This window comes from Alexandromys fortis, unplaced genomic scaffold (assembly GCF_014885135.2).
Source record: "Alexandromys fortis isolate MF-2015 unplaced genomic scaffold, M_Fortis_MF-2015_v1.1 scaffold_10, whole genome shotgun sequence".
Classification (NCBI taxonomy): domain Eukaryota; kingdom Metazoa; phylum Chordata; class Mammalia; order Rodentia; family Cricetidae; genus Alexandromys; species Alexandromys fortis.
Genome location: NW_026067895.1, coordinates 6,801,356 through 6,827,637, shown reverse-complemented (window position 1 = coordinate 6,827,637; position 26,282 = coordinate 6,801,356). Strand labels below are relative to the sequence as shown.

At 38.9% G+C, this 26,282-nt stretch overlaps 1 protein-coding gene across 1 annotated transcript; it reads right to left on the bottom strand.

The window, feature by feature from the left end:
* Window positions 1-26,247, bottom strand: Abhd17b (abhydrolase domain containing 17B, depalmitoylase). Its single transcript, XM_050159266.1, has 4 exons — window positions 25,866-26,247; window positions 6,583-7,052; window positions 3,575-3,754; window positions 1-1,540 (listed from the first exon to the last, which is right to left on the bottom strand). The coding sequence occupies exons 2-4, from the start codon at window positions 7,047-7,049 to the stop codon at window positions 1,321-1,323; spliced, it is 867 nt and encodes a 288-aa protein (XP_050015223.1). The 5' UTR covers window positions 7,050-7,052; window positions 25,866-26,247; the 3' UTR covers window positions 1-1,320.
* Between the last annotated feature and the right edge of the window lie 35 nt (window positions 26,248-26,282).

Below are 26,282 nucleotides of genomic sequence, written 5' to 3'. Positions count from 1 at the left end.
TACATTTGCTGTTTTACTGTTAATTTGACATATCGGAACCAAAGCATTCACAATACTTGATATACTTTGAAGAATCATATACTATAGTCTTAGACATAACCACAGAACAAGCAGAACAATTAAAAACTACATAAGGCCTTAAAAACATATCCACAGTGTGTATTATTTCAATTCTCATTCATTACAAATTAGACTACATACCATTAGTTTAATTTTTATTTTACTTTCATTTATTCAGGCAAGATTCATTCAAGGAAAGGCAACTTAGTTTTTGTGTGTGAGCTTTATTTATTTATTTTTTACTCTACTTGTTAATATAAAATGTAAGACATGTTTTCTTATCCACTGTATTCAGGAGTGAACCCATGACATTCTCAAATAGTAACCCAAAAGAACAGGCCCTACTCTTGAAAACAGTGAAGGTGGAAAGGGACCAAACAGCCAGTCTGTCTGTAGTCTTGAAGAACAACTAATGGAGTTTCAAGTATTCATATAAGGAAGACTACTACAATTCTAATTAGTCAAAATTTAAAACAACATTGCATACAAAATCATTCTTGAAGCCCTAAATGTCTTTTAAATAACTGAACAAAAATCTTAAGTAGTTGTCTCACAGTACCAAACATAAATCAAAACTAGCTAAAATTCAGCGCCATCAGGACTTCTCATTTACACGATGAACAGCTGGTAAGTTAACAGATGGCATAAAAATTAAGACTTCATTTTTTTTTTAAAGGATCATGTACTATAATAGGAGACTACAGAAAAGTCAATGTATTTTTACAGTAAAATAACCATTTAAGCCTCTATCTCTGTACAACAGAGTATAGGTCAGGTCAACTCTAGTTAACTTGGGTGTTTTCATACAGGTTTAATTTTTACAGTTTATTCTGAGTACTTGAATTACTTTAGATATACAGCTTTTTGAAAGAATATTACATTTGTATACCAGGATATTTAGTACATTGAGATGTTTAAAAATATTTATAAACTTGCTTTTGATATGCAAAAGCATTTGGCAATACTTTTACAGCATTTGATTTTAAAGAATTAAAATTTCATACAGTACTCATTTTGATGTTTAAAAAAAATTCACAGAAAAAAATATAAATTACACAGCCTGACTGCATGATACTGCTATTTCCAGTTTCTAGTTCTGGTAATTAAAACCTTCATTAAGTCTGTTAACAAATCATTACCTGTACAGTTATGAAGGCAACATACATGATTTGTAAACAAAACCTTCAGGTTTTAAGTTATTTACCAAGGAGTGCAGTTCAGCAAGAAAAGAAAACCCAGTATGCAAATTTACAGAGTAGTTTACAAATTTACCAGTTCCTGTGACACAAACTGTTTTAACCTCTCAAGGTATTGTCCGTAAAGCTCCACGTCATTGTGTCCTGCCCCTTCAACCCACAGAGGCTCCACAGGTCTTTGGCAACGCTCAAATAATGCGAGGCCATGCGAAAAGTCAATGACTTCATCTTCAGTCCCATGAATTATTAATACTGGAGAGGTTATCTTAGAGATTTTGTCAATACTGGAGAGAAAAAGAGAAAGGAAGTAAAAAAATCAATGAACTATATAAAAAGGAAAGCAAGTATCTTGTGTTAGAACATTACAAGCATACAGATCAGCTTTAGGAATGGAAGCCACTTAGGGCTGAGCAGGACCCAGCCACCCACCCTTTCTATGCACTCCCAGGGGTGGAGGAGTCATCTCTGCACACTTGTTCTGCTTGAGTCACTCAGGGCCACCCTTACCCCGAAACACCTTCCTACAGTGCTGACTTTTCCCTAGCTTTCAAGAAACAACATTCCCTGCTATCAGTCACTAAAATTCAAGCACAATGTTTTTGGTTTTGTTCTGGTTTAAGGTTATAAATTAACAAAAAAACAGGAAGACTATTAATGTAAAAAGGCTTGAAGCTAGAAAGCAGATGAATGTGTAAAACAACCGATTAAAACAGCAGGCAAAACTACAATGTAAAGTAAACAAGAGGCAAAGTGAAGAAGCAAGTTACAATGGAAATACCCCAGAGGGCCAAGGCATTGCCATGGAGATGGGGGGAGGGAATGAAACATGAAGGAATCCTTCAATGTCTGTTTAAAATACAATAAGGTCCCTCTTTCCCAGACTTCTTAGAAAAGCTGAGTAACTTTCTTCCTTCAACTTTGAAAGGTCTGTAGATGCAGTACTCCAGCTTAGGGGAGAGGTACCACAGTCACACAACACATAAAAGGCTGGCTCTGTGGGGCTTGTTTGGCTTCTGAGAATGCTGACTGGCAGGCTTCCTCATCCAAGGCAGAGTTCCACAGTTTTCTTTGCACAAGTGTACCAGAGTAGCTCTTTGGTTCTCCTCTCTTACATAAGAGTACATAGCCAAGAATGATCAGATACTGAAGAGAACACTTCAAATGTATGACAGAGACCAAAGCAAACAGAATTTTAGAAAGGCAACTTGAGAGGAGAGCTATGCAGTGGAAATCTTACAAACATGTTTTCTGCAACCCTTCCCCCTCCAATCTGGACAACAGAGAAAAACAATTTAACTATCAAGTAAGATGGAATCTTACTACTCAGTGAAACTGCCAAGCAATCTCTGTACTCTCAAGGCTCCGTTTCCCAATCAAACAATGTAGAGATGTCCACCACAGAGGAATTAACAGTGTATTTTCTTTTTCACTAGCTTATTTCTGGGAAGTGTCTAGGCACGCCAATCATGAAACAGACAGAAAAAGTGGGGTATGTGTCACCCGACCAACTCTGTAACCCCCATCATTCAGCTAAATAGACTATGTTCAGTGGCTCAGGAGCCCCAGGAATTTCTATTCCGATCCCTCACCAGCTCTGACACTAACTGATTTACTTGCGAGCACCAGTATCTTTTTGTTTGTTTGTTTGTTTTTAATTAAACATGGAATTTAGGGAAAAAACTCAGGTCCTCATGTTTTTAACATCTCTCAAGTCCAACACTGAATAAATACTGTTTTTGGAAATAACTTTTGCTCTTCTGCTAAAGAACCAAGTGATGACTTGGCTTCTGGCTTCCCATTCACAAAAATATCCTTTGTATTCCTGCCAACAGAGGAAAGAAGACCCAATGAAAAGCGCCAGCTTTCCAACTTCTTGCCTTCTCCCTGTCCTTGAGAAAAATAGGTCATTAACTTTTTTCTAAAGATGAAGGCAGGTGGCAACCACTCTTTGCCTTGGAAAGCAAGAAGCAGTCCTTTTTTCAAATCTATTCGATACTATGTAGTACAGCAGTACTTACTACAGCCTGGGTCTTAGTCAAGTTGTTCTTTGTAGAATCCTACCTGCTGCTGACTGTTAATTTACATTCGGAAATTCGTTCTCTTTCCAGCATTCATGCCGCTGCTTAAGATCTAAAGCCACCATTTCATTCTCAAACATTTAACCTTTTTTTTTTTTTTTATATAAGTCATGTGCTAATAATACTCTCTTCAAGCTAGCTTCCCATAATTTCTATGCAATCAACACATGAAGCAGTAGCTCAGTGATATACCTTATTATAAGGTGCTTGGAATGGAATGATTATGAATATTGAACTTACTTTGGGAATGCATCAAAACAGTAGGTCTTCTTGGTATCAGGGAAAGCAACTCGCATTCCTGAGGTCAGAGGAGAATGAAGAATAACAGCAGCACTCTCATACCGAGCAGCAAGATCCACAGATGGTACCGTTCCTATGCTCTGGCCATAAATAATCACATTTTCAGGGCGGATGCCGTATCTAAGAAATTCGCAGGTTTGAAAGATATAGTTAGAAATATTCCATTATTCTAAAGATTTGCTACAGAAAGTCTCATAATGAGACAATGCCACTTTATATTTAAAAATTTAAATTTCTTAGCCATCATTTTCAATGTTATAACAAGCTCTATACTCTGGATTAGTTCATGCTCAATTCTAATCTTTTAGGAAAGTAACTTTTAAGGTCTTTTAAAACTTCAATTTAATGAAAGAAAATTAAGTCATTTATTGTATTTTAGTAATTTAAGGTTTGGGATATATTGTACCACTCATATTTCAGTGGTCTAATGGTTAATATTTAGTGTTATTTAGTGTGAGATATTATTTTCTATCTAATAAACAGATATTTTTGGTTTCTCTGTACATCAAGAGCAGGCTGTGTGATTTTTCTAAACTGGCCATACTAATGAGATGCTGCATAAAGTTATAGTATGGAAAGAATACAGAACTTAGACTTTTTGTCAAGATCAAATTAGAGTATTTCTTGAAATCTCCCTATGGTTATTCACAGAGATAGACCAGAACGTACAAACATAATCAAATGACCCAGAGTTCCAAATGGCATTGTTTAGTTAGGAATAGAATATGTGCGAAAACTCTTAAGAAAGTCAGTTTATTCCATTTGACAGCACTATAGATTTAAGTATGTGAATTCACTGACTCCATAAAAATTGGCTGGCTAAGATGCTCCAGGAAGTGAGGTGTTACTTGTTTATAATGTAGTTGTTTCAACCATAAACTTCAGGTGTAGATGAGGTGCCACGGGAGCTGATGAATGTAGGGCTAAAGGTTACAGAGACTTTTTCTATGCTGTTCCACTTAGAAGGCAGAGTGGTCGTTTCTGGCAGCTAGGAGTGATTTGGACAGCAGTGTCTAATCCTTTGGAGAGGTCAGGGGGATTTTTGAGAATCTGACCATTCACCAGGAGCTCTTCCTATGTCCTTTACTATTCAGGCAATGAGATACCTCTTCACAGCTTCTTCAATCTGTCCTCCACAGGTACAAAGGGTACCACCAGAGGTGGACCTACCTATTCCTGACTTGACATGCTACTTAAACCCAGAAAAGCTCCCAGTAGCTAAGAAGCTGGGAGGATGAGCATCTGCAACATCTGCACATCTCTAGACCATACCATACTATTGTGGTCAGCTGCCTAACAACACTGCACATAGCAATTGTAGGTCTGGGGTTAAAGTCAGCAATATCAAAACTCAAGACGAGCAAGAATCAAGAGCTTCTAGTTAGGCAGTAACAATTTGAGAATAACGAGTTAAAAAGAACGTTAGAGATCACTCAATCTACTTAAGCTGCTTAATGATCTGATAGTCAAAACCACAGTAAATTGATAGTAAACTTGTACTTAGCACAGATATACTGACTTCCATTAGTCTTTCCATGAAATCACACAGAGACTGAAGCTTGTGGGAGAAGATTGTATAGACAACCACACCCATTTTTGACCCTGCTGACCCACCCACCAGAAAGTCAGAATCTACTATTAGAGACTCTCAATTTTCTTAAAAAGATCATATTGTATTAAAAAGTTCATACTGTATTTCTGTTTTCTTGGTTACTTAAATTATACTATATAAGAACAGAATAAAAAGTATTTTAACATACATGTATTGAACTACTTTAAGGATATACTAAAGATGTGTTAAACTTGCAAAATGACAGAAGAAATTCAAGGCAGGCCTATTCTAATTTGAGGGTCAATTTCTAGAACTGGACAGGATCTTGGGTGCCATTCACCACAACCTCTTCATTAAATAGACAAAGAAACAGGCTTAGAAGCCTGTCAATTTCCCAAGACTGCTTACACTACTACCAATTCCACTGTATTTTCAGTTTGTGGTGTTTTGAAAAGGTATGGTCCCCAAAGACTCATGTATTTGAATGCCTGGCCCATAGGGAGTGCCACTATTAGGAGGTATAGTCTTGTTAGAGAAAGTGTGTCACTATGGAGGCAGGTTTTGAGGTCTCATATATGCTCAAGCCATGCCCACTGGTACAGTTTTCACCTGCTGTTGCCATATGTAGAACTCTCAGCTCCTTCTCCAGCACCATGCTTCTCTGCATGCTGCCTTCCATGATGATAATCGACTAAACCTCTGAAACTACATGTAAGCCGGCCCCAATTAAATGTTTTCCTTTATAAGAGTTGCTGTGGTCATGGTGTTTATTCACAGCAATAGAAACCCAACTAAGATACAGTTCAACATGACAGATAATACAAAAACTCTTTTAATACTTTTTAGTATGTGAAATTATTTAAGGGTTTAATTCAGTTCCTGTTCTTCACTAATACTGGAAATTGGATTTATTAAAAAGATTAAGCCAGACATAGTAGTGTATTCCTTTAATTCCAGCACTAAGGAGGCAGAGGCAGGCTGATCTCTGTGAGTTTGAGTCCAATCTGATCTACACAGAGTTCCAGGACAGCCAGGGCTACACGGAGAAACCCTATCTTGAAAAACAAAAACAACAACAACAACAAAAAAACACCACAAACAAACAAAAACAGCATACATTCACATAGGCACTGACATCCACATATAAATCAGCTATTTTAAAGACTGCTTTGGCCATTATACAAAATTTCAAACTGTTAGTTTTTAATACTTTATATGTATAGTTAGTTTGTATATTTAGGGTATATATATATATTAGTTTATATAGTTATATATAGTTAATCTATATATACTGCAAATAGCCTCATATTGTAGTTCAAAGCACGTATGTTAAAAACGCTTTCCATTCTGCTTAACTTAACCACTGTCGGGGTACAGTGATCCCCATAACGATTACCTTGTCCGAAGAGCCAGCCAGGCAGCTTCAACATCTGCATATAGGTTCTTCTCTGTTGGTTTTCCAGAACTAGCACCGTATCCAGAGTAATCATATGAGAATATATTACAGTTAATCCGGGACCCCAGACCTATGTAAAAGCTGCTCATCTGACCAAGATCAACAGCATTTCCATGTGAGAAGAGTAAGGTATATTTAGCACTGGGTGAACAACGCACAAACATACAAGCGATTCTATTGCCTTTACTGGTTCTCGTCATGAAACACTCAATAGCATCTTTTTCTCTGGAAGAGTACTGCCAGTCCGCTCTTTCTGACAGGTGTAAAGTCCAGCGGCTTCCACTTTCATCACACATCAGAGTGTATGTTGGGTCAGGTGGCAAAAATGCTAACTTTGAAGCAATTTTTCCTGGGCAAGGTGGACAACAGAAGAGGCAACATAGCTCGCTAAATGAAAGATTATTCATCTTCTGAAAGAGAAAAAGACAAGAAATATTTTAATAACTCAATGTGGACTCTGCACATGAATAAGTATTATTGGTAGTCAATGTCTATTAACTGTAATCAAGAACCCTCCCAAATATATTTGCTGACATTGTTCTAGAAATACTTTAAATTCTGGAGTGAGGCAAAACATTGCTGGAAATAGACAGACTTAAATACTGTACATTTCTTTTTTTTTAAATATTTATTTATTCATTATGGATACAATATTCTGTGTGTATGTCTGCAGGCCAGAAGACCGCACTAGACCTCATTACAGATGGTTGTGAGCCACCATGTGGCTGCTGGGAATTGAACTCAGGACCTTCGCAAGAGCAGACAATGCTCCCAACCACTGAGCCATCTCTCCAGCCCCCTACTGTACATTTCTAAAAGAAGTGATTATCCTACTTAACAAAAACATTTAAGTATTTCTCTAAACAAGATAGAAGGTGTGGCTAGGTTAGCTGTAATTTCTAGTAACTTGACAAAAACTCTCAGAATCCCACAGGAAGGTCAATAACAAGAGCATTTGGAGACACTATTGTTGGCAGTTTGTGTGACATGTGTATGTATTTATGTTTGTATCTTCATACTCAAAAAAGAACCTTGTTGGTGTGGGAGGTCCTTCTGTCAATGTCTTGCTTTTATTGGTTAATGAATAAAGAATTTGCACTGGCCTGCACAGGGCAGAATAGAAGTAAAACTAAACTGAATGCTGGGAGAATGAAGGCGGAGTCAGGAGAAGCCATGGAGCTGCCAGAGGAGAAAGACACAAGCTGTTACCTGGAACCTTGCCAGTAAGCCACACCTTGTATATCAGTTTGAGAAAAGAGATGTGTACAAGTGAGCCAGGGTAAGACACTAGGCCCTGTTATATTCACTCAGAAACAGGGTTTTGAGTCCTTTAAGTAGCTCAACTAAGTGGTACAATCCTTTCACATCACAAACCTATTATTTCAGTTTATAATTTATGGTTCACATAAAATTCAAGGGAATTCAAATTACAATGACAAATAAGCACAGAGAAAAAAAGAAAACTTTAATGCAGATATTATTAAAATAGAGAATGAAAGAGAAACAGCTATATATTAAAAAATTTCATCGTTAGCTATCAGGGAAGTGAAAATTAAAATTACTCTGAGATTACACTTCACCCTAGTCAGAAAGGATATCATCAAGAAAACAAGCGACAGTAGATGCTGGTTAGAAGGTAGGGAAAGGGAAATGCGTATACACAAAATGTAAATTGGTCTAGCCCCTATGGACATACTTGCGGAGGTTTTCCAGAAAGTTAAATACAAATATAATCAATTTATTCCTCTCCTGGACATCTACCCAATGGATTCAAATCCTCTTTGCACATCCATGCTCACTGCCACTCTATTTACATAACCAGGGAAGGGAACTATTCTTTATGTCTGTCGGTTAATGAATGGGTAATGAAAACACGGTACATACACACAATGGAATTCTAATCATCTCTAAAGAAAAATGAAATTATAAAATTTTCAGGAATTGGGATACAACTGGAGGACATCATATTAAGCGAAACAAATGAGGTTTAGCAAGACAAATGTCACACATTTTCTCTCATATGGCTCAAAGCTTTGAGGTTTTTATTTGTATGCTTAATATGGAATATCTGTAGAGGTCAAGAAGCTAGAAAGGGCCTATTGTGAGTAAGACGAAGCCTTAATGGGCAAGGGGACAGAATGCATATATTATGTATGTGTGTGTGTGTGTTGATATTAGGGGCTAAAAGTTTAAGCAGAAGTAGTAGTGAAGGGACAGGGTGGAGGAAAGGTTACCCAAAACTAAAGATGCATGAAATTGTTCTCTGGAAATGCATTACCTTACTTGTAAGCTAATTTAAAAAATACAATTAAAATGAGTTTGAACAAAGGAACCCTGCATGCTGGACAATACTCCCTGCAGAAAGCATGGTTGTTATTAAATGAAAATCTCAGTGCCAAGCATGGGATAACTTCATATGAGCTATTGGTTGTTGTAGGACACAAAGAAATCAAGTATAACTGGCCTGAAAACTTCCTTCTTGCTACTACTCATAAATTAGTGCTGCTCTGGATTTTGGCCAGAAGTCACTTCTGTAGTTAATACACAGATTCATAATGGCCAAAGTGCTAATACATGACTGTTGAGTGTTAGGTGAACAAAAAATAAGGAACTAAAAAGCGCTTATGCCATTAACATAAACTTCTATATGTCTGTCCTTAAGGTACAATTTAAAAAGAGAGAAGATGAGCAAACCATAAAGTGCATGCAAGCCAGTAAGGAGTACTCCTCCATCAGTTCCTGCTTCTAGGCTCTTGCCCTGACTTTTCTGGATGATGGACTAAAAGCTGTAAAATCAAAGAAATCTTGCAAATTGCTTATGGTCGTGGTGTTTTTACAGCAAGAGAAACCTTAACTAAGACAATCTAAAATTGAGGTGACTTTGTCTTTTCAAGACACTCCCAATTTCCTCCTCCCTGGCAGACTGTCCTGTTTTCTATACCATCCTTATTTCCCTTTCTAGAGGCATATACTCTGATGTACACATCCTTAGATATCTTAAAATAGACCTGAGTTCAAGGCTAGCCTAGTCTACAGACAGTGAGACCCCCAACTCAAATAAAATATAGTCTAACAATGCAGCCCAGGTTAGCCTACCTTAACCCATGCTATGCCTGCCTACCATTAGTTTTGATGCTTAATATTCTATTCGGATGCATAAGGAGTAAGTGCTCTACCACCAAGCTAAACCAGAACACATGGACATTTTGGTTATAAAAATTAATGCCTGAGCTGGAGAGTTGGCTCAGTAAAGCACTTGCCATGACCTTAATTCCTTCTAGAGCTAGAAGTCAACTAAAAATGTGGGTGTGATGGTGTGGCATGCCCTTGTAATCCCAGTGCTGGGGAGGAGGAGAGGAGGATTTTTGGGGTTTGCTGACCGGACCTGCCAGTGCCAAATCTGCATCCAGATGAGCATGCACCTCCTGTCATACCCACAAAAATACTAAAGTTTCATGACAGGAATGGGCAGATGAAGACACCAGAAAGAAGTCTTTTTGAATCCACCTACTCCAGTACTGGACAATCGGAATGGATGTTTGTTAACAAGAGGTGAACAATATCTGAAATTTAAACTAAGCTGCTGCAGTAAGGAGTGTTAACTGAAGTTCTATCACCCAATGATCTGTTTCTATACTGCTTGTACATGTTTCAGCAGAGCTTGGGGAGAAGTGACAGTGGCACAGAAACCAACTTTGAAGCTGATCTGGCTTCCAGCCCTTGAGCCCATCTCACGGCCTTATCTCAGGACTCTACATTTTACTTTCTTTTGAACCTTCTTGCTCTAGTTTAACATCCCTGGATTCTGTTCAGCTGCTTCTATCTGTCCTGCTGTCTTTCTCCAAGACATTACCTTTAGTTTTGGGGCCTGAAATTTTAAATCAATCTCAGATCCATGCTCAAAGTATACAAAAACTACTCTGTCCTGATTTTACACGGGGACAAGAGAGTAAGTAACAGAAGGCACTCGACCCAGAGCCAGACACACTAATTGTCTGGTTACGTACACTAACTAGTTACGTGAAAGGCTGGTCATCAGGGTAAAATCTCTGGATCCATTAGTACTGGTGTGCTTTGTAACTGAAAAAGGTATTTTCTTTTTTAATAATTACTGTTACACTTTCTACCTGGAAAAGAACTTCTTCTGAACACTGTAAGCCATGGGCAGGCTTATTCCTGAGCACTGGGAAGTTTCACAGAATTAGTGCTGATGCAAGAGTGAGAGTGAGACATCACTGTCCAGAAGCTACCATTAGTGAGAGTAAGTAGATAACCACATACATGTTACACAGGAAATCTAGCCTGGAGGCGTGGGAGAGGCTTGAGCAGCATGTATTTATGTTCCTCCCTTTACTATCTTTTGGTGAGTGCAGGGCTCTCTGTGTAGACATCAGTCCCATGATTACATCCTACTGCTTACAAGTTTGAACCTTTATCTACCCACAACTTCAACAGTATACTTAGGGGTTTCACAGGCTGCCATCAGGGAGGTATTCTTAGATCTGGACTTCAAGAAGTTATAACTTCAGTATAACTCACAGGCCTAAGGCTCATGTCCCATCCAAATGAGTAAATGTATTGTACATCTCTCAGAAGGGAGCTATCATTCATTGAATCTTACTCTCAAGAGTCTGCTTTTTATAAAAACAAGTATGTAGAACCTCCATCCACTGATCTTTCTTTTCTTTCCCTTTTTTGGTCAATAGTCATGTCATACCCGGGAGATAAGTGTTTCATAATACTCCCTAGCTGTGGAAGAAGACTGTATCGATGTTCCACTTAAGGCTGAGCATTCAAGAGTCACTTATTTTCATCACTTCGACCAGTATGAGTATGTGCAGTTACTGCTGATCATTGCAAAAAGAAAAATGTCATGCCAGGCTTAGTGGGATACACCTTTAAACCCAGGATTTAGGAGGCAGATATCTGCGAGTCTGAGGTCAGGACAGCCAGTCCTACATAGTGAGACCCTGTTTTTGAAAACAAACAAAAAAGCATCCCTGACAAAAGCTCCCGCTCCACTAACTAGTCTATAGGCACAAATATAAATGTTTGGAAGACATTTAAATAGGTACAAAAATGTTCAATTACAAGAAAGAGAAGTAGTAGCTTGCCCCATAGGGCCACCTATGACCTCTCCAGCCATGAGCTTTACAGTACTAGATAGAATTTTAAGGTGGAACATACCTCAAATCAAAATAGAAAGGATTTGGCTACCCCACCACAGACTTGTCAGCATTGCACTAGTAGGCACATTTTGCATAGCAGAATTGGTTCTATATTTAAATATGGCATTACTTCAAGATTTAAGTAGAGCAACAACATGTAGACTCATGTAATGTTAATGTAATGTTAAATGTTACTGTAAATAACTTCACAACAAAATTTTAAGACTTAAATTTAAGACTTTGCTTTATAGTCCCCCTTTAAAACAAGGCAAATAAGAACAAGCAGTGATAACATAGCAAATATACTGCTTTTATTTTTAGTTTTTTAAGAAATGCCTACTAGTAAAGTTCTAAAAATTATTTAAGCTAGAGTTGACAGAGGCCAACAAAGTGTTCTAAACTGTTGGCCAAGTATGGCAACAAGGGTGGGGTGATTTGAATGAGATGTCCACCTTATCTTGAGGATTTAAATGCTTGGTTCTCATTGATGGCATGATTTGGGGAGGTCTGGGGAGGTGTGATGTGGTCAGAAGTGTGCCACTGCAGGTAGGCGCTGAGAGCTTAAAGACTTGACCCATTCTGAGTTTGCTCTTCCTGCTTTGTGCTTGTGATTCAAGATGTGAGCCCTCAGCATCCTGCTGCTATGCCCCCACTCCACCATCATGGGCTCTAACCCACTGGTACCTGTCAGCTCAAATAAATCTTGTTAAGTTGCATTAGTTATGTGTTTTATCACACCAATAAACAAGTAACTAATGCAGAAGTTGGTACTAGGGAGTGGGTTACTGCTGTGACACTTTGGACAAGAAAAGTGGCTAAATGCTGCAAGAAGAGCCTAATGAGTCACCACAGCAGGAGCTCAGAAGACAGTAGTGCTAAGAGTTACCCAGACTGTGGAGGCCCAGCTCAAAAGCTGGGCAATGCTGGCAATTGGACTAAAGACATTCTGCGATAGTTTAGTAAAATACGTTGTTAGTTTCTGCCCATGTCTTAAGAACTGCCCAGGGTTATAGACTAATATTTCAGGGAAATTTCTAGACAGCTTAATATTGACTAGCTGCATGGTTATTTTGAAGAAGAAACAAATACTGCCAATCTTAATGTTATAGCCAAGGCATGTGCTGGAAAAGAGGCTGTAATTGTTAAGGAGAATACAGCCATTAAGGAAAGATCTGATTTGCACTGGTATTATCTTTTCTACTCTTCTGTAGTTTCTGGTTTTGACAAAAAGATTAAAAGATAAAAGTAACAACTAAAAATATACGTAACAAATGAAAACCTTTTAGACAGTAAATGTGAATTTCTTCTCCTAAGTCCTCTAAATCTGAACCTATACTTTCTTTTTTAGACAGCTTAAAAGTAATGAACTCTGCTTTAAAAACACTTTGAGTGGGGCCTTTAGAATCTTTGAGTTCATGGCCAGCCTGGTCTACAGAACAGCTAGTGTTACACAGAGAAACCTTGTCTCGAAAAAAAAACCAAAACCCAACTTGATAGCTTCCCTCTATACTTCTAATAAAACCGAACTCTGTACAGGTTCTCAAAGGTCTTCTATAAATTGGGCTTAGATCACCTCTTAACCCAACCTGACACTTTCAATTACTGTTGTAGTTTACAGGGTTCACATATGTTCTTATAGCTAAACATTGCGATTCCTGACATATATTTATCCGTGGGCTTCACTAATATCTGTATATCTATAATTGTTTGTCATGTTTAATTATGTGTTTGTGTATGAGCATGTATATACAGAGGCCAGAGGCATCAAAATCCCCTGGATCTGAACTTAAAGACAGGTGTGAGACACCTGACACTGTGCTCAGAACTAAACTCTGGTCTTCTGCAAGGGCCTTATGTACTCTTAATGGCTGAGCCATCTCTCCAGTCCAGTGTCTATGCCTTTTAGATTGTGTTTATTCCATGAAGTCAGTTACCATATTACAAAGACTACACATAGTATAAGTTGGGATAATGCCAAGTAGGTTTTCAGGAAGGAGGTTATTTTGTTGTTTTGAATCAGAGTTCTATTATATACATATAATAGAATATATATATATTATATACATATTTGTGGATAAAATTTTTTATGAAAACTGGTACCACTGGATTTTGTTTTTATCTACATTGTACTCTATGTATTTCTGAATGTTTAAAATCAGGGAGGCAACCAAGTGAACAGACCACTGAGGTGAGAATAACTATTAGGATAATGTGTTTATTGCTAAATAGACATATATTACCTGATTAAATCCATTAACTACAGCATATAAATACCAATTCTATATCAATTCATCAATTATAGTCCTAACACTACTAACTATATATTTTATCCCTCAAACTGTGCCATATGTTCCTAAATAAGGTTGCAAAGTCCTTAAAAAGTTTCATTTGAGGCGCTGGAGAGATGGCTTAATAGTTAAAGAGCTTGTACTGTTTTTGCAGAAAACCTGAGTTGAGTTCCCAGCACTTAGGTCAGGTGGCTTCCAGCTGCTTTTAACTCTAGTTTCATGGCATTCAATGTCTCTGACTTCCACGGGCACCTGCATTCACATGTACACACTCACAGATACTAGCACATAAAAACACAATTTAAAATACAATAAAACTTATCAAGAGAGTGTCATGTGGATGAGGGACTGGAGAGATGGCTCAATGGTTTAACAGCACATAAGGCACTTAAAAGAGGACCTGAGTTCTAGTCCCAGAATTCTCACTGGATGGTTCACAATTGCCTCTAACTCCAGCTCCAGGGAGAACTGACACGTCTGGCTGGCCTACATGGGCACTGACACTCACATGCACATATTCCCTTCCCATTTACACAGAACTTATAAAGATAATAAATAAATCTTTAAATAAACAATGTGCTATTTATGGGGAGAAGACAATAAGATGGCTAAGTGGGCAAAGGGTTTGCTGTACAAGCGTGATGACTAGAGCTCAATGCCTGCAACTCATATACAGGTGGAAGGAAGAGAATCATCTCCACAAAGATGTCACCTGATCTCAGTAAGCATGCTATGGTACCCCTCTCCTCAACATCATACATATACACTAAAAATAATAATAAAAATGTCATTTGGATGGTGGGGAAAAGTCAAGATCAAGGGTTCTAAGTGTGCCTGTAACTCAGCACTTGGAAAACAGAAACATGTGGATCTTGAGTTTCAGGTCATCGTGGGCTATATATATAAATCCCAGACAAATCCTTTTCCTTCCAAGACAGGACATGCTTCCAGCTAGTGTGTGTGTGTGTGTGTGTGTGTGTGTGTGTGTGTGTGTTGCCATTTTGGTCAGCTTGGTTCTTGAAGAGATAATTTAAAGCTCTGAGTTGGCAAAAATTACACATTCCTCTATGTTTAAGAGTTTTTGAGATGATGTAATAACTTTGAAATGTGTGCTAACAGGCAAGATTGATCTCGCTGAAGTATTCATTTTTAAATAGCTGGGGGCACTTGAAAAAAACCGAGCAATTTGTTCATGCAACCCTAGGGATAGCACACGTCCCTTAGTTGATGCATTATTAACTGATGCCCCAAATATCATGACAGCTGTAAATTTAACTTTAGAAGTGTCTTTCTTTGTCATTTATTCAAGGTGGTCAGTTTTAGCTACTAGAAACCTCAACCAGAGTAGCCTAACTAAAAAAAATGACTGTTGCCAAGAATCCAAGCTCTCCTCAAAGATAGAATGAGAAGGAACGGTTAAGAATTGTTATTTATTTATTTTTTTTTTCTGCAGTTTAAGAAAGAACACAATTAACAGAAGAGTCAGGTGTGGTGGCATACACCTTTAATCCCAGCGCTCGGGAGGCAGAGGAAGGCATAACTCTGAATCCAGGCTACCCTATACACAGTGAGTTTCAGAACAGCCTCCTCCCCTCAATCAAAAAATAGAATCACAGCAATAGAACAGTTTTTATGAACACAATAAAATCTTCAGCCTTAATGTTTTTTAAAAAAAGATTATTTATTATATAGCGTTCTGCTTGCATGCCAGAAGAGGGGATGATCTCATTATAGATGGTTGTGAGCCACCATACGGTTACTGGGAATTGAACCCGGGTCCTCTGGAAGAGCATTCAGTGCTCTTAATCTCTAAGCCATCTCTCTAGCCCTGTATTTTATTTAGAAACAGTAATGTACTATGCTTTTGCACACAGAATTGCTATTTCATAATAGCATTTCCTATTTCTGGGCAGTGGTGGTTTGAAGATAGTGCTAGTTTGTGGTAAAGCTTTCACTATTCTTTGGCAAAACAGAAACAGTTACAGATAAATTAGTTATGTCACATAAATTTAATATGAATATAAATTATTTACTTATTTCATCAGAGGCAGAGTCTTTGCTAATGTAGCCCAGGCTGACCTCAAGCTCAGGATCTTCGACCTAAGCCTTTTCAGTGCAGGGATTATGGGCACAGTTACCAATATTAGCTATTTTTTTTTAAAGGCAGTCAGGTTTAGAAATGGGGAGTGTATATCAATTTTAAGGCAAATACATTTTTATTTAATTGGATGCTTTCTATTCTGAAGTTGTTTCTCCTACTTTTATAATGTTAAATATTTGAGAAAATCAAAACATTTTATAAAAAATTAAACAATGCTAATAGGTGGTGTTTTTATTTCTTTGAAGTGATTTTACTAGACAAAATGTAAACAGCCTCATCTTTTTTCAATTAAAATTATTTTAAATTACACTCATTTATGTGTTCACATAGTTGTGTATTTATGTGAATATGCATGTGCCCCAGTATCCATATCGAGATTGGGACATGTGAGTTTTCAGAATGCAGCTCCTGTGATCAGGTTTGACACTTTTAATCTCACCACTCAGGAGGGAGAGGCAGGTGGATTTTGAGTTCGAGGCCAGCCTGGTCTATAAATCAGGTTCTAGGACAGCCAAAGCAACAAAACAAAACAAAAAGAAAAAAGATGGTCCTAATACATCAGGTTTTAACCTGGGGCCAGGCCTCTGGAACTAGACAAATATACATTCACGTCATACCTTAATGACCGTGTGTGTGTGTGTGTGTGTGTGTGTGTGTGTGTGTGTGTGACTTCAGGCAATCAACTTCTTTGTGCCTCAAGTTTTCTCAACTGTGAACTGCAAGTTTGCTGGGAAGATTAAAGTCTAAATATCAGAAATTAATCAAATCACGACTGTCTTTTTTTCTCCTCAGGAAGTTTCACTCATAATGATCAGAGATCCCCACTAACCAGTCATAGAATCTGTACATCAATTTCTGCTGTCTTTCTTCTCCTGGTGTTTATTTCTTCTGTTTATAAACAAAGACTTTTTACACACAAAAATACAGGTGTGCCTAAAAAAATATGATTTAATATTTCTTTTATTAACCTCTTACAGTACCAAAATACAATGAGTTTTTACTTAACTTTAACATATCATTTTGGAGTATGTAACTATTGTTCTTTCCTTCCTTCTTAAAGCTAATCTTCAACTTCAATTTCTGAAGTCATTGCAAGTTTTTATTTTTCAGACAGATTGGTCTTTTGTCTTCTATCTTTACATTTCATTCACTCTCGATTCCCTTCCCCACAAAAGCTATACCCCAACCTGGCTAGCCTCAAACAATTCTGCTAGGGTTACAGGAATAAGTCCCATGCTTGGCTAAACTCAGGGCTCTGAACACTAAAAACCTATCTAATTTTTCTAATATTTCCATTAAACGCTGCACTCTAAGTTTCAGTCTGTATTTGGCTCCTTGTACTTTCTGCCACATTAGGCCAACCCTTCTTTCCCTTGTATCCTCCATCAATCCTCAGCCATGTCTTAACTATTTTCCAGCAGGCATTATAAAAATACTGTGCAATTTCTACCACATATCTATCCAATCAATACTCTGCATTCTCACCAGGTGATGTCACTTTCCTATTTACATTTTTCAATAGGCCTGTAGGCCCTCATGAATAAGCCTAAATTCTTTAGGATGCCCTTAGGTCCCCCAGCTACATTCTGGCCTCTACTCTTTTATTTTTCTACTCATTTATTCTCCCAATCAAGCTGATCTTGGGAAACAGACATGCTTTTGCTTATATGCATTTGCGTATACTGTGCATAATCTACTGATAAAGTCTTCCCTATCATTTCCCTCCAAATAAGAACTTTACTCCCCCCCCCCCACATCAAAGCTTATGTAAGGTTTATTTCTTTCTCAAGGGAAAATAAAAATCTCCCCTGAACTGTGCTATGCCCATGCTATGTGGTTTAGATCTTCTCTTCAGTTATAGCTTCACTTTGATTTTTGTATTTCCATTTTATGAAACAAATATTTTTATGGTGCTTTATAGATAAAATGATGATGCTAATATCCTAGTGGTTTATATTGAAATGCCCTTTAAGAACAAGAAGTTCTCACTAATACTACCTTCCTGCTCTAAACATTTAAGTAATAATAGACGTACTGAAGTCTCTTAAAAAGCTCTAAACAAAATGTAACTTTACTGTAAAATGGGTGAACAAAATGTAACCAGCTATTTGGGTATCTGAGAGAGGAAGAGTTAAGGCAAGCTTGAGATAAACAGCCAGAGGTCCCCCCTCCCCAAAGGTACACTGTATTATTTCAGATACAAACTATCAACTTTTTTTAATACCTATGTGCACACACACGGTTATCTGTACACTGTATAAGTTATTAATCAGAAACAAAATCTAGGTCATGATCTGGGGACAGAATACTTTGGAGGTTATTACACAAACTGTGTTAAATTATCTCAGTTTTCAAAGCATACTGAAGGACACTCTAAACTCAGATGCCAAGTTTATTACAACTGACTGATAAACAGCCTTCCGTTTTTTTTTTTTTTTTGGTTGTTCTTGGAGGCATATGCTTTGTTTTGTCCTATAGCCATTGACTAGAGCAATGAGGCTGTCTCAATCCTTTAATTCTTAATCCTGAACTACAGTGAATGTGTGTAATACTCATTCCCCCCCTAGTGCTGGGAATTGTATCTAGGGCCCTGTCATAACCAGTCAAGACCTCTTTCAATGAGATACATCCCCATCTCTGTATTTTCTAATTCCTATCATTTCATGTGACTGTATATCCTCAAAATAAATCTGAAACTCCCCAACAAAGCCATACTAAAAAGAATTCTTTAGCCCTACAGACAATATATTGCTACTCTATGATTATTTCTAATACTTCTCAAATATTTTGAGGAGCTCTATGAAGGAAAAATTGAAAATGAAATCATAACTAGAATATTAACTTCATGTTTTGATATTATTTCCAAAGGCTAAATCTAATGATTTATAGTTTATATAATTTTGCTTTTCTGTGAATTTTAGCAATATTGTAGAAAGCGGGGGGGTGGGGGAAGGGGGCTAGAAAAATGACCCAATGTGATCCAAATTTGCTTTGCTTTTATGTCACTATGTGATCCAGCAGTATCAGAAGTTTTAAAGTGCAGGATGAAACAAACCTACTGCTTTCATCACAGATGTGATGATTAATGAGCTAGTGCCTGCAACTAACTCAGTCTGAAGCTCTTATTCAAAAGACCGTATAAACACAAAACACTCTCAACAAATCTGTAAGAGGTAACTTCCAAATTCGCAAAAAGGTTTACAGGTAGTCTGTGATTGTAAATAGATGAAATAGTCAGTACTGCACAGACTGGTTCTTCCCATCAATATTTCAGAAGGGTGAGATAAACTTTATCAAACCATGATGCAGATAATTACAAGCTGTGACTTATGCTATGAAAACAAAGTACAGTTCTCCACATGAGAATAAAGTGAGGGGTGGGTCCTTTTACTTATCTCTTAATCTTAATAATACTTTTCTTATATTGCCATACTTTTATAGACGAGGAAAACGAGACTGTTTTTAAGTTAATTAATTTTTCTAATCTCACACAATTTCAAAGTGGGAGAGCCAGGCACACAGGCCTATTATCAAGACTCTTCTGCCCACTCTTACTGGATTTGCTAATAACCTGCATAGCTGATTCCTTCCCTGATGGCATGACTTGTCTCATTCTCCCCTGTTCAATGAAACCTAGCATGACCACCCTATTTAGTAGGCCAAATTGCTTCCTATATTCTCCTCGACTGTCTTCTACTTGTTCTGCAATGTCTATCACCTTCGAACATTATGAGACATTTTATTTGTTATATATATCAACAATGATCCTCTCCAAGATGCTAAGCTAAGGTCTAGGAAAAAGTTAGGTAGCTTTATTTACTTTGCTCACGAGCCTCCCTCCACCACCAAAATCAATCCTACAACAGTGAACAGTGCAGTGGACACACTCTCACTTTTCCTTTTAAGCTGCCCAGAAGAATTTGTTTAAACTTTTTTTTATAGTTCCCAAGGAAACAAAATAGGCCCCATATCTGAGCCAACTTACATTTAAATATTTTAATTTACTGTGACATTTTATTCTACTAGAGACTAGAATTGTTTTATTAAAAAACAAGAAACAAAAAAAAACAAAATTAAAATAAAAAGACAAAAAAACTGTAAAGCTGACTGTGAAATGAGAAGGATCTGGATACTGATCAGTGACAAAAGTCCCTGCCATGTTCTATGCATCTAGAAGCTGAATGTCAGCCCAGATGGAACATAAGACTCCATGTACAGCTTGAGCATACCATGTGAAGTGAGGAAGAAAGAAACATATTTGAAATATTTTTCTTAGATTTTTACTAGCTGAGCATTCCTAACTTGAAAGTCAGACATCCTAAAATGCTCCAAAAATCTGAAAATTTTGACCATTATGCCAATACTCAAGAAAGTTGGGCATTTCAGAGTTTAAATTTTCACATTAGGGATGTCAACCTGTACTCTAAAGGAATGGTTGCAGATTCCAAGAATTTCTCCCTCTTAAAAAAATTCTGCAATGACAACAGTCATCTAATTTTATTATTCTTTAAAGTTTTATTATCCTTGTGTTGATGTGTACATGTTTGTGTCCACGCACATACGGTGCCTGTGGAAACCAGAAAAAGGTGTCAGGTTCCCTGGAGCTGGAGTTACAGGCAGTTGTTAGCCACACAATGTAGGTGCTTGGACCCAAACTCATGTCGTATCTCCTGTCCAAGAGTTGCCAAATTTTAATTTTCGATATAGAGATACTAACTAAATACAATGATCATCACTATAATGTCAACAGAGAACATTAACAGTAAAATAGTCAATTCATTAAAAAGGCAGATTCTTTCAATGCATACATTTAATTCATAAGGAGAATTCAGAAATTTACAGAAAAAAATTCAAGTGACTTCCAGATCTTTTTTGTGATAAAAGTAATGTTGACAAAAGCAACTAAAGGGAGAAAGTGAATTCTGGCTCACAGTTCAGTGTACAGTTCATCCATCCATTTATCATGGTGGGGAGTCAAAATGTCAAGAGCTTAAAGCAGCTGGTTACACTGCATTCATTCACGAGCAGAAAGCAGAGGTAAACACACAGGTGCTTAGTTCTCTCGCTGTGACCCAAGGCCCTGCACAGAGAATGGTCTCATTTATGAGTGGGATGGGTGCTCCAGTATCAATTAACACAACCAAAACGCTCCCCACAGGCATGGCCGGAGTCTAGATTCTGATAAGCTGACAACACCAACCACCACATGATCTAAGTGTGAAAACACGAAAGTATGATAAATTTGACAATCAGACATGGAGCCAATCCCAGCACTTGGTAGGCTAAATCAAAAGACTGCTGCTGCTACTGATCTGAGGCCAGCCCAGGATTCAGAGTAAGACGCTGCTTCAAAACATTAAATAAATGAAATTATTAAATTAAAAATTATTAGTAAATAATATTCAAAATGAAAACCACTACAAAGATGGAAGAAGGTATCTTTAAAACCCTTTAAAACCCCAATCTGTTATGCAGAAAATAAAGTAAAATTGAGATGAGAATGAAACTGGAATCAAAGTACCATTTCATCCTCCAAAAACTAGTAAATCTAAAGTATTAATTAAGATGGAAAAACCCATCGTATCCATTACTGGCACAAGCAACCACTATCCTGTGGTTTAGCAATCTATTACTAAGATTTATGCACGAGGGTAATCTTTCTTACTGATGGCCTTCAAGTATAATGAATGAGGCACCATTTACCCAAAAGCCAGGGAGAACCCAGGTACTTTCCCTGTATGAAGGTACTTCTGTAGCGCTAGACTTTGTGAGAGGATCAGTAGATCAAGGCCAGCAGAGGATACACAATGAGTCCCTGACTCTACACCTCTCCAATGAAACCAAATCCAAACAAACCAGAAAAAGATAATGCTGCTCCAAGTCCTGTGAGTTAATGGCTCTACTGGTCATTCACTGGGAGAAGAGGGAGCAAAACCAGAATTACTTCCAACGTACTACCTGTATTTCTAAAAGTGTGCTTACTATCTAGTTATATTGTTTTAACACAGATGATGAAATTAAATAATTTATCTTGTGTGGAATGGGAAAACTTTATTTGATTTTCCTCAAACTTTAAGGGGAGTATGGTGGTTTGAAAGTAAATGGCCCTCACAAGCTCAGAGGTAGTGGCACTACTGAGTGGTGGGCTTTGTTGGAGTAGATATGGCCTTGTTGGAAGAAGTGTGTTATTGTGGAGGCGGGCTTTGAGGTCTCATATATGCTTCAGCCATGCCCAGTATCTCAGTTCACTTTCCGTTGCCTGTGTATCAAGATATAAATCTCTCAGCTCTTTTTCCAGCACCATGTCTGCCTGCATGCCACCATGTCCCACCATGATAATGGTCTGAACCTCTGAACTGCAAGCACCCAATTAAATGTTTTCTTTTATAAGAGTCGCCATGGTCATGGTGTCTCTTCACAGCAACTGAAACCCTTGGGGCAGACAGTTCAATTTGTTATTTTATAAAAGTCACTTGTCTGCAACAGTGCTGCTTTTGGTATCTGAAGGCAACTCAGCAGAACAATCGGAATGGGCAGTGGAAGCAACTGTGCTGACAGAGATGCTACCAACTACTGGGGCAGAGTCCCTCAACCTAACAGTACTTCCTAGGCTTTAATGTGGACACTGCAATCCCATTAATCTTCTGCATCCGAGCCAGTGGAATAGGGCCTGAGGCATTGCAGACTTAACAAACTCCTGGGGGGTTCTGATGCTATCCATATGAGCAAAACCTGAGTGTAGCTGTTCTAGTATTGACCCATGAAATACGTTTCTTAAATTATTTTGGTATTTTACTAAGATCAGTTCTAAAAAACTTCAAGGAATTTTTTAATAAAAGAGGGTACAGGGTCAAGAACTAACAGCTGGAGATGTCTTGGATACACACTTGAATACATATATAGGAAGATAAGCTGGTAGTGGTGGTACTAGCCTCCAATCCCAGCATTGGGGAGACTGAGGATCTCAACTTGAAGGCCAACTTAAGGTCTCCCTGTCTTGGCTTTTTAAGGACAGGGAGACTGTTTCAGAAAACTGTGCTGAACTATTTCCTTGTGCAAATGCCAGAGTATACATAAAGACACCAAGGACATCACTAAACAAAATAATTTTGAAACTGCTGTTGTACACATAGTTGGCCATAGACCATTTAGATGATAAAGCAGTGAAAACAAAGCAGAAATACTTGGAAAAATATGGATGAATTTTGGTCAAATCAAGAAAACAAGCTACAGGAAGATATAAACATTATGCTTAAAGAAACTTAAGATCATCAAAATTATGTGTACACACACGGTCAGAGATCTAGATGCTGTTTATATGAACACTGACAGCAAGGAGACATGACAATTTAAGGTGAATGGTTGAAGTGGGAGAAGGATAATAGGACTTGGGAAAATTTATAAGATATAGGGAAAGGATCCTTTTGATTTGCTGGTATGTTTCTTCAACTAGATGAACGGCACGAGGATTTTCAGATTTTATGCCACCACACTGATACTGCTATATCGTCACTTTACAGAGTCTAAAGAAAAACTGCTGAGTACAGACATAGTATGGAAGACTGCTTCAACACCAAGGACTGAGGAAAAGTCAAAAGATTGGGGTTCAAGTCTCAGTTCCTACTGTCTTACTTTAGGCAATTTAAGTAATTAATTTCTCTAGTCTTTACTAAATCTGTAAAAGCCAGAAAGCCATTTTCCCAACTCACAAGTCTGAGACAGACAATGAGAGATCCCTAACAGGGTGGGAAAAGGATATGTTATTTCGAGAATTACAAGAAAAATCAAAGTTAGTGCAGAAGTGAAATCTACTGGTAAATATACCAACAAAGTTAATAAACCCTAAATTTCCTTGTTAACACTTGTTAGGATACCAATACAAACACAAAAGTCTATCAATTAGTAACTCTTCTCTTATAAACTGAGCAGGTAGAACATTTTTAAATTAAAAAGAAATTTAGATTTTTTTTTATGTGCATGGATGTTTTGTCTGCTTATATATGCACCAGGTCTGGTGTTCATGGAGATCAGAAGAGGGTGACACATTTCCTGAAACTGGAGTTAGCAATGGTTATGAGCCACCATGTGGGTCCTGGGAAGGGAACACAGGTCCTCTGCAGGAGCAACAAGTGCTCCACCTAATCAGGTGGCACATTTTATTCGTTTTATATTACTAATGTAGACACTGATTCAGACTAGAACAGCATGCTTGGAGTTATAGACCAATCTGGTGGCAGAACATGACACCAATGGCTTCATTCTACTGCATTTATTAAACTACTAAAATCATCATTTTGTCCTAGAACTTTGTGGTGATTGTTATGTGTTGGGGATGGGGGAGACCCTGCTTTTTCAGTGGCCATTTCACTCACATACAAAACGGGTGATGGTGCTTAGGAAATCAAGCCACATATCAACCAGGGTATTGTACACCAAGGGACAAATTTAAAGCTGCCTAGCTTGCTGAAAATCTATCTAATCCTCTTTGCCAATTAACCTTATTAATACTTGAGTAGAAGAAAAGAGAGGTCAAAGTATGAGTGAGGGTGCTAGCTACTTCCTCCCAGGTCTGAAACAGTAATGAAGGCGCACAGAGATTTTATCCATTTTCGACTTAAACACGATGGCCTTCACCATTTTCCTTTCGTAATGCCCCTTCTCCCAAAACAAATTTCGGTAACACACATGGACACCAACAATAACGGTGATGTTCAAAATACTGCATTGGCTCTGTGTAAGTATATCACCCAACTGAATTCACGCGCCAATTGTACGGATATAAATTCTCTACAAAATAAATGTTCGTTTACTGAAAAATCCCCTCTAATATAAGCAAATGAATATCATCACAAAGAGCACCTGCTTCTACTCAAGACTTAGTAGGTAGTTTCAAATGCTGGCCCAAGATGTCTGAAATTCTTTTTATATGCTGAAGGCTTGAAAAATGTCAATGAATTATCTTAGGGATCAAACACTACATACCGCACAAAGAATACCTTTCATAAGCTCCTAGGTAAAATTTAAAGGTCACCCTTTCCGTGCCCCGTTATTCTAATCTTTTCTTACCAAATCTGCTTCACTTTGCCTTAAAGCAGAGCATCAATGACAGAACTCTCACCTCGAGTCAAGCTCTGAGCGTTTTCGGGTTTTTTTGTTTTAAACAAGAAGCCGGGGTTAAATCCTTCGAACGTCCTCCACACACTACAATGTAATTGAACACAACTTTTTTTTTTCCCTCCCGGCTCAATATTAAACAGAATTTCAAACAGGACTCCCCAACTTCCAATTCAAATCCAACCCCCGAGAGCTCTCAATCACGGATGATCGAAGTTCAAGCCATCGAAAGCAGCGCCCGCGACAGCCGGAGCGGGCTCCCCCGCTCAAGCTCCCGGAGGACTCCATCTAAAATCGAGACCGGCCGGACCTGGACACCGAGCCGAGAGCGAGGGTCCACGAGCGGCCCAGATCCAGGGAAGGGGAGCGGCGCCCGACCCCATCCTGCGGTCCTCCCGGAGGGAGAGGCCCGGGACGCGCCGGTCTCCGCTCGGCAGTCCCGCTCCCCCGGAGCCTCCCGGCCTGTTCCTCCCTCCCCGCCCCGCGCAGAACGGCGACCTCTCCCTCCACCCCCCGCCCGCCCCGGTGGCCCAGCAGCCCGGCCCCACGCACCTGCAGCTGGGCGGCCGCGGCCGCCGACGCGCTGTCCTCCGCGGGGCGCCGCCCGCCGCCGACTCTGCGCGCGGCCCGGCCCGGCGAGGACGCGAACGAGCGCTGCGGTGGCCAGGCGCGCTTCGTGTGACCCCCCCTTCCACGCGCGTTCGCGTTCTGCTGACTAACGGCCCCGGCGCGAGGGGCGGCCGCCGCCGGGGCTCTCCGGCCTGAGGTGTCGCGCGGCCGTGGTCGCCGTCCGCACCGCAGGGCCGGCCTTGGCTTGTCCGCAGCCCGCCTTCCTCGGCGCTTCCGAAACCCGCCAGGCGGCGGAGCGCGCGGCCGCGGCGGGAGCAGGAGCGGGAGGGACGCGGGGGGCGAGCGCCGCGCGGCTCGGCTGGAGCTGGTCACTGACTGGAGGAGGAGGAGGAGGGCGCC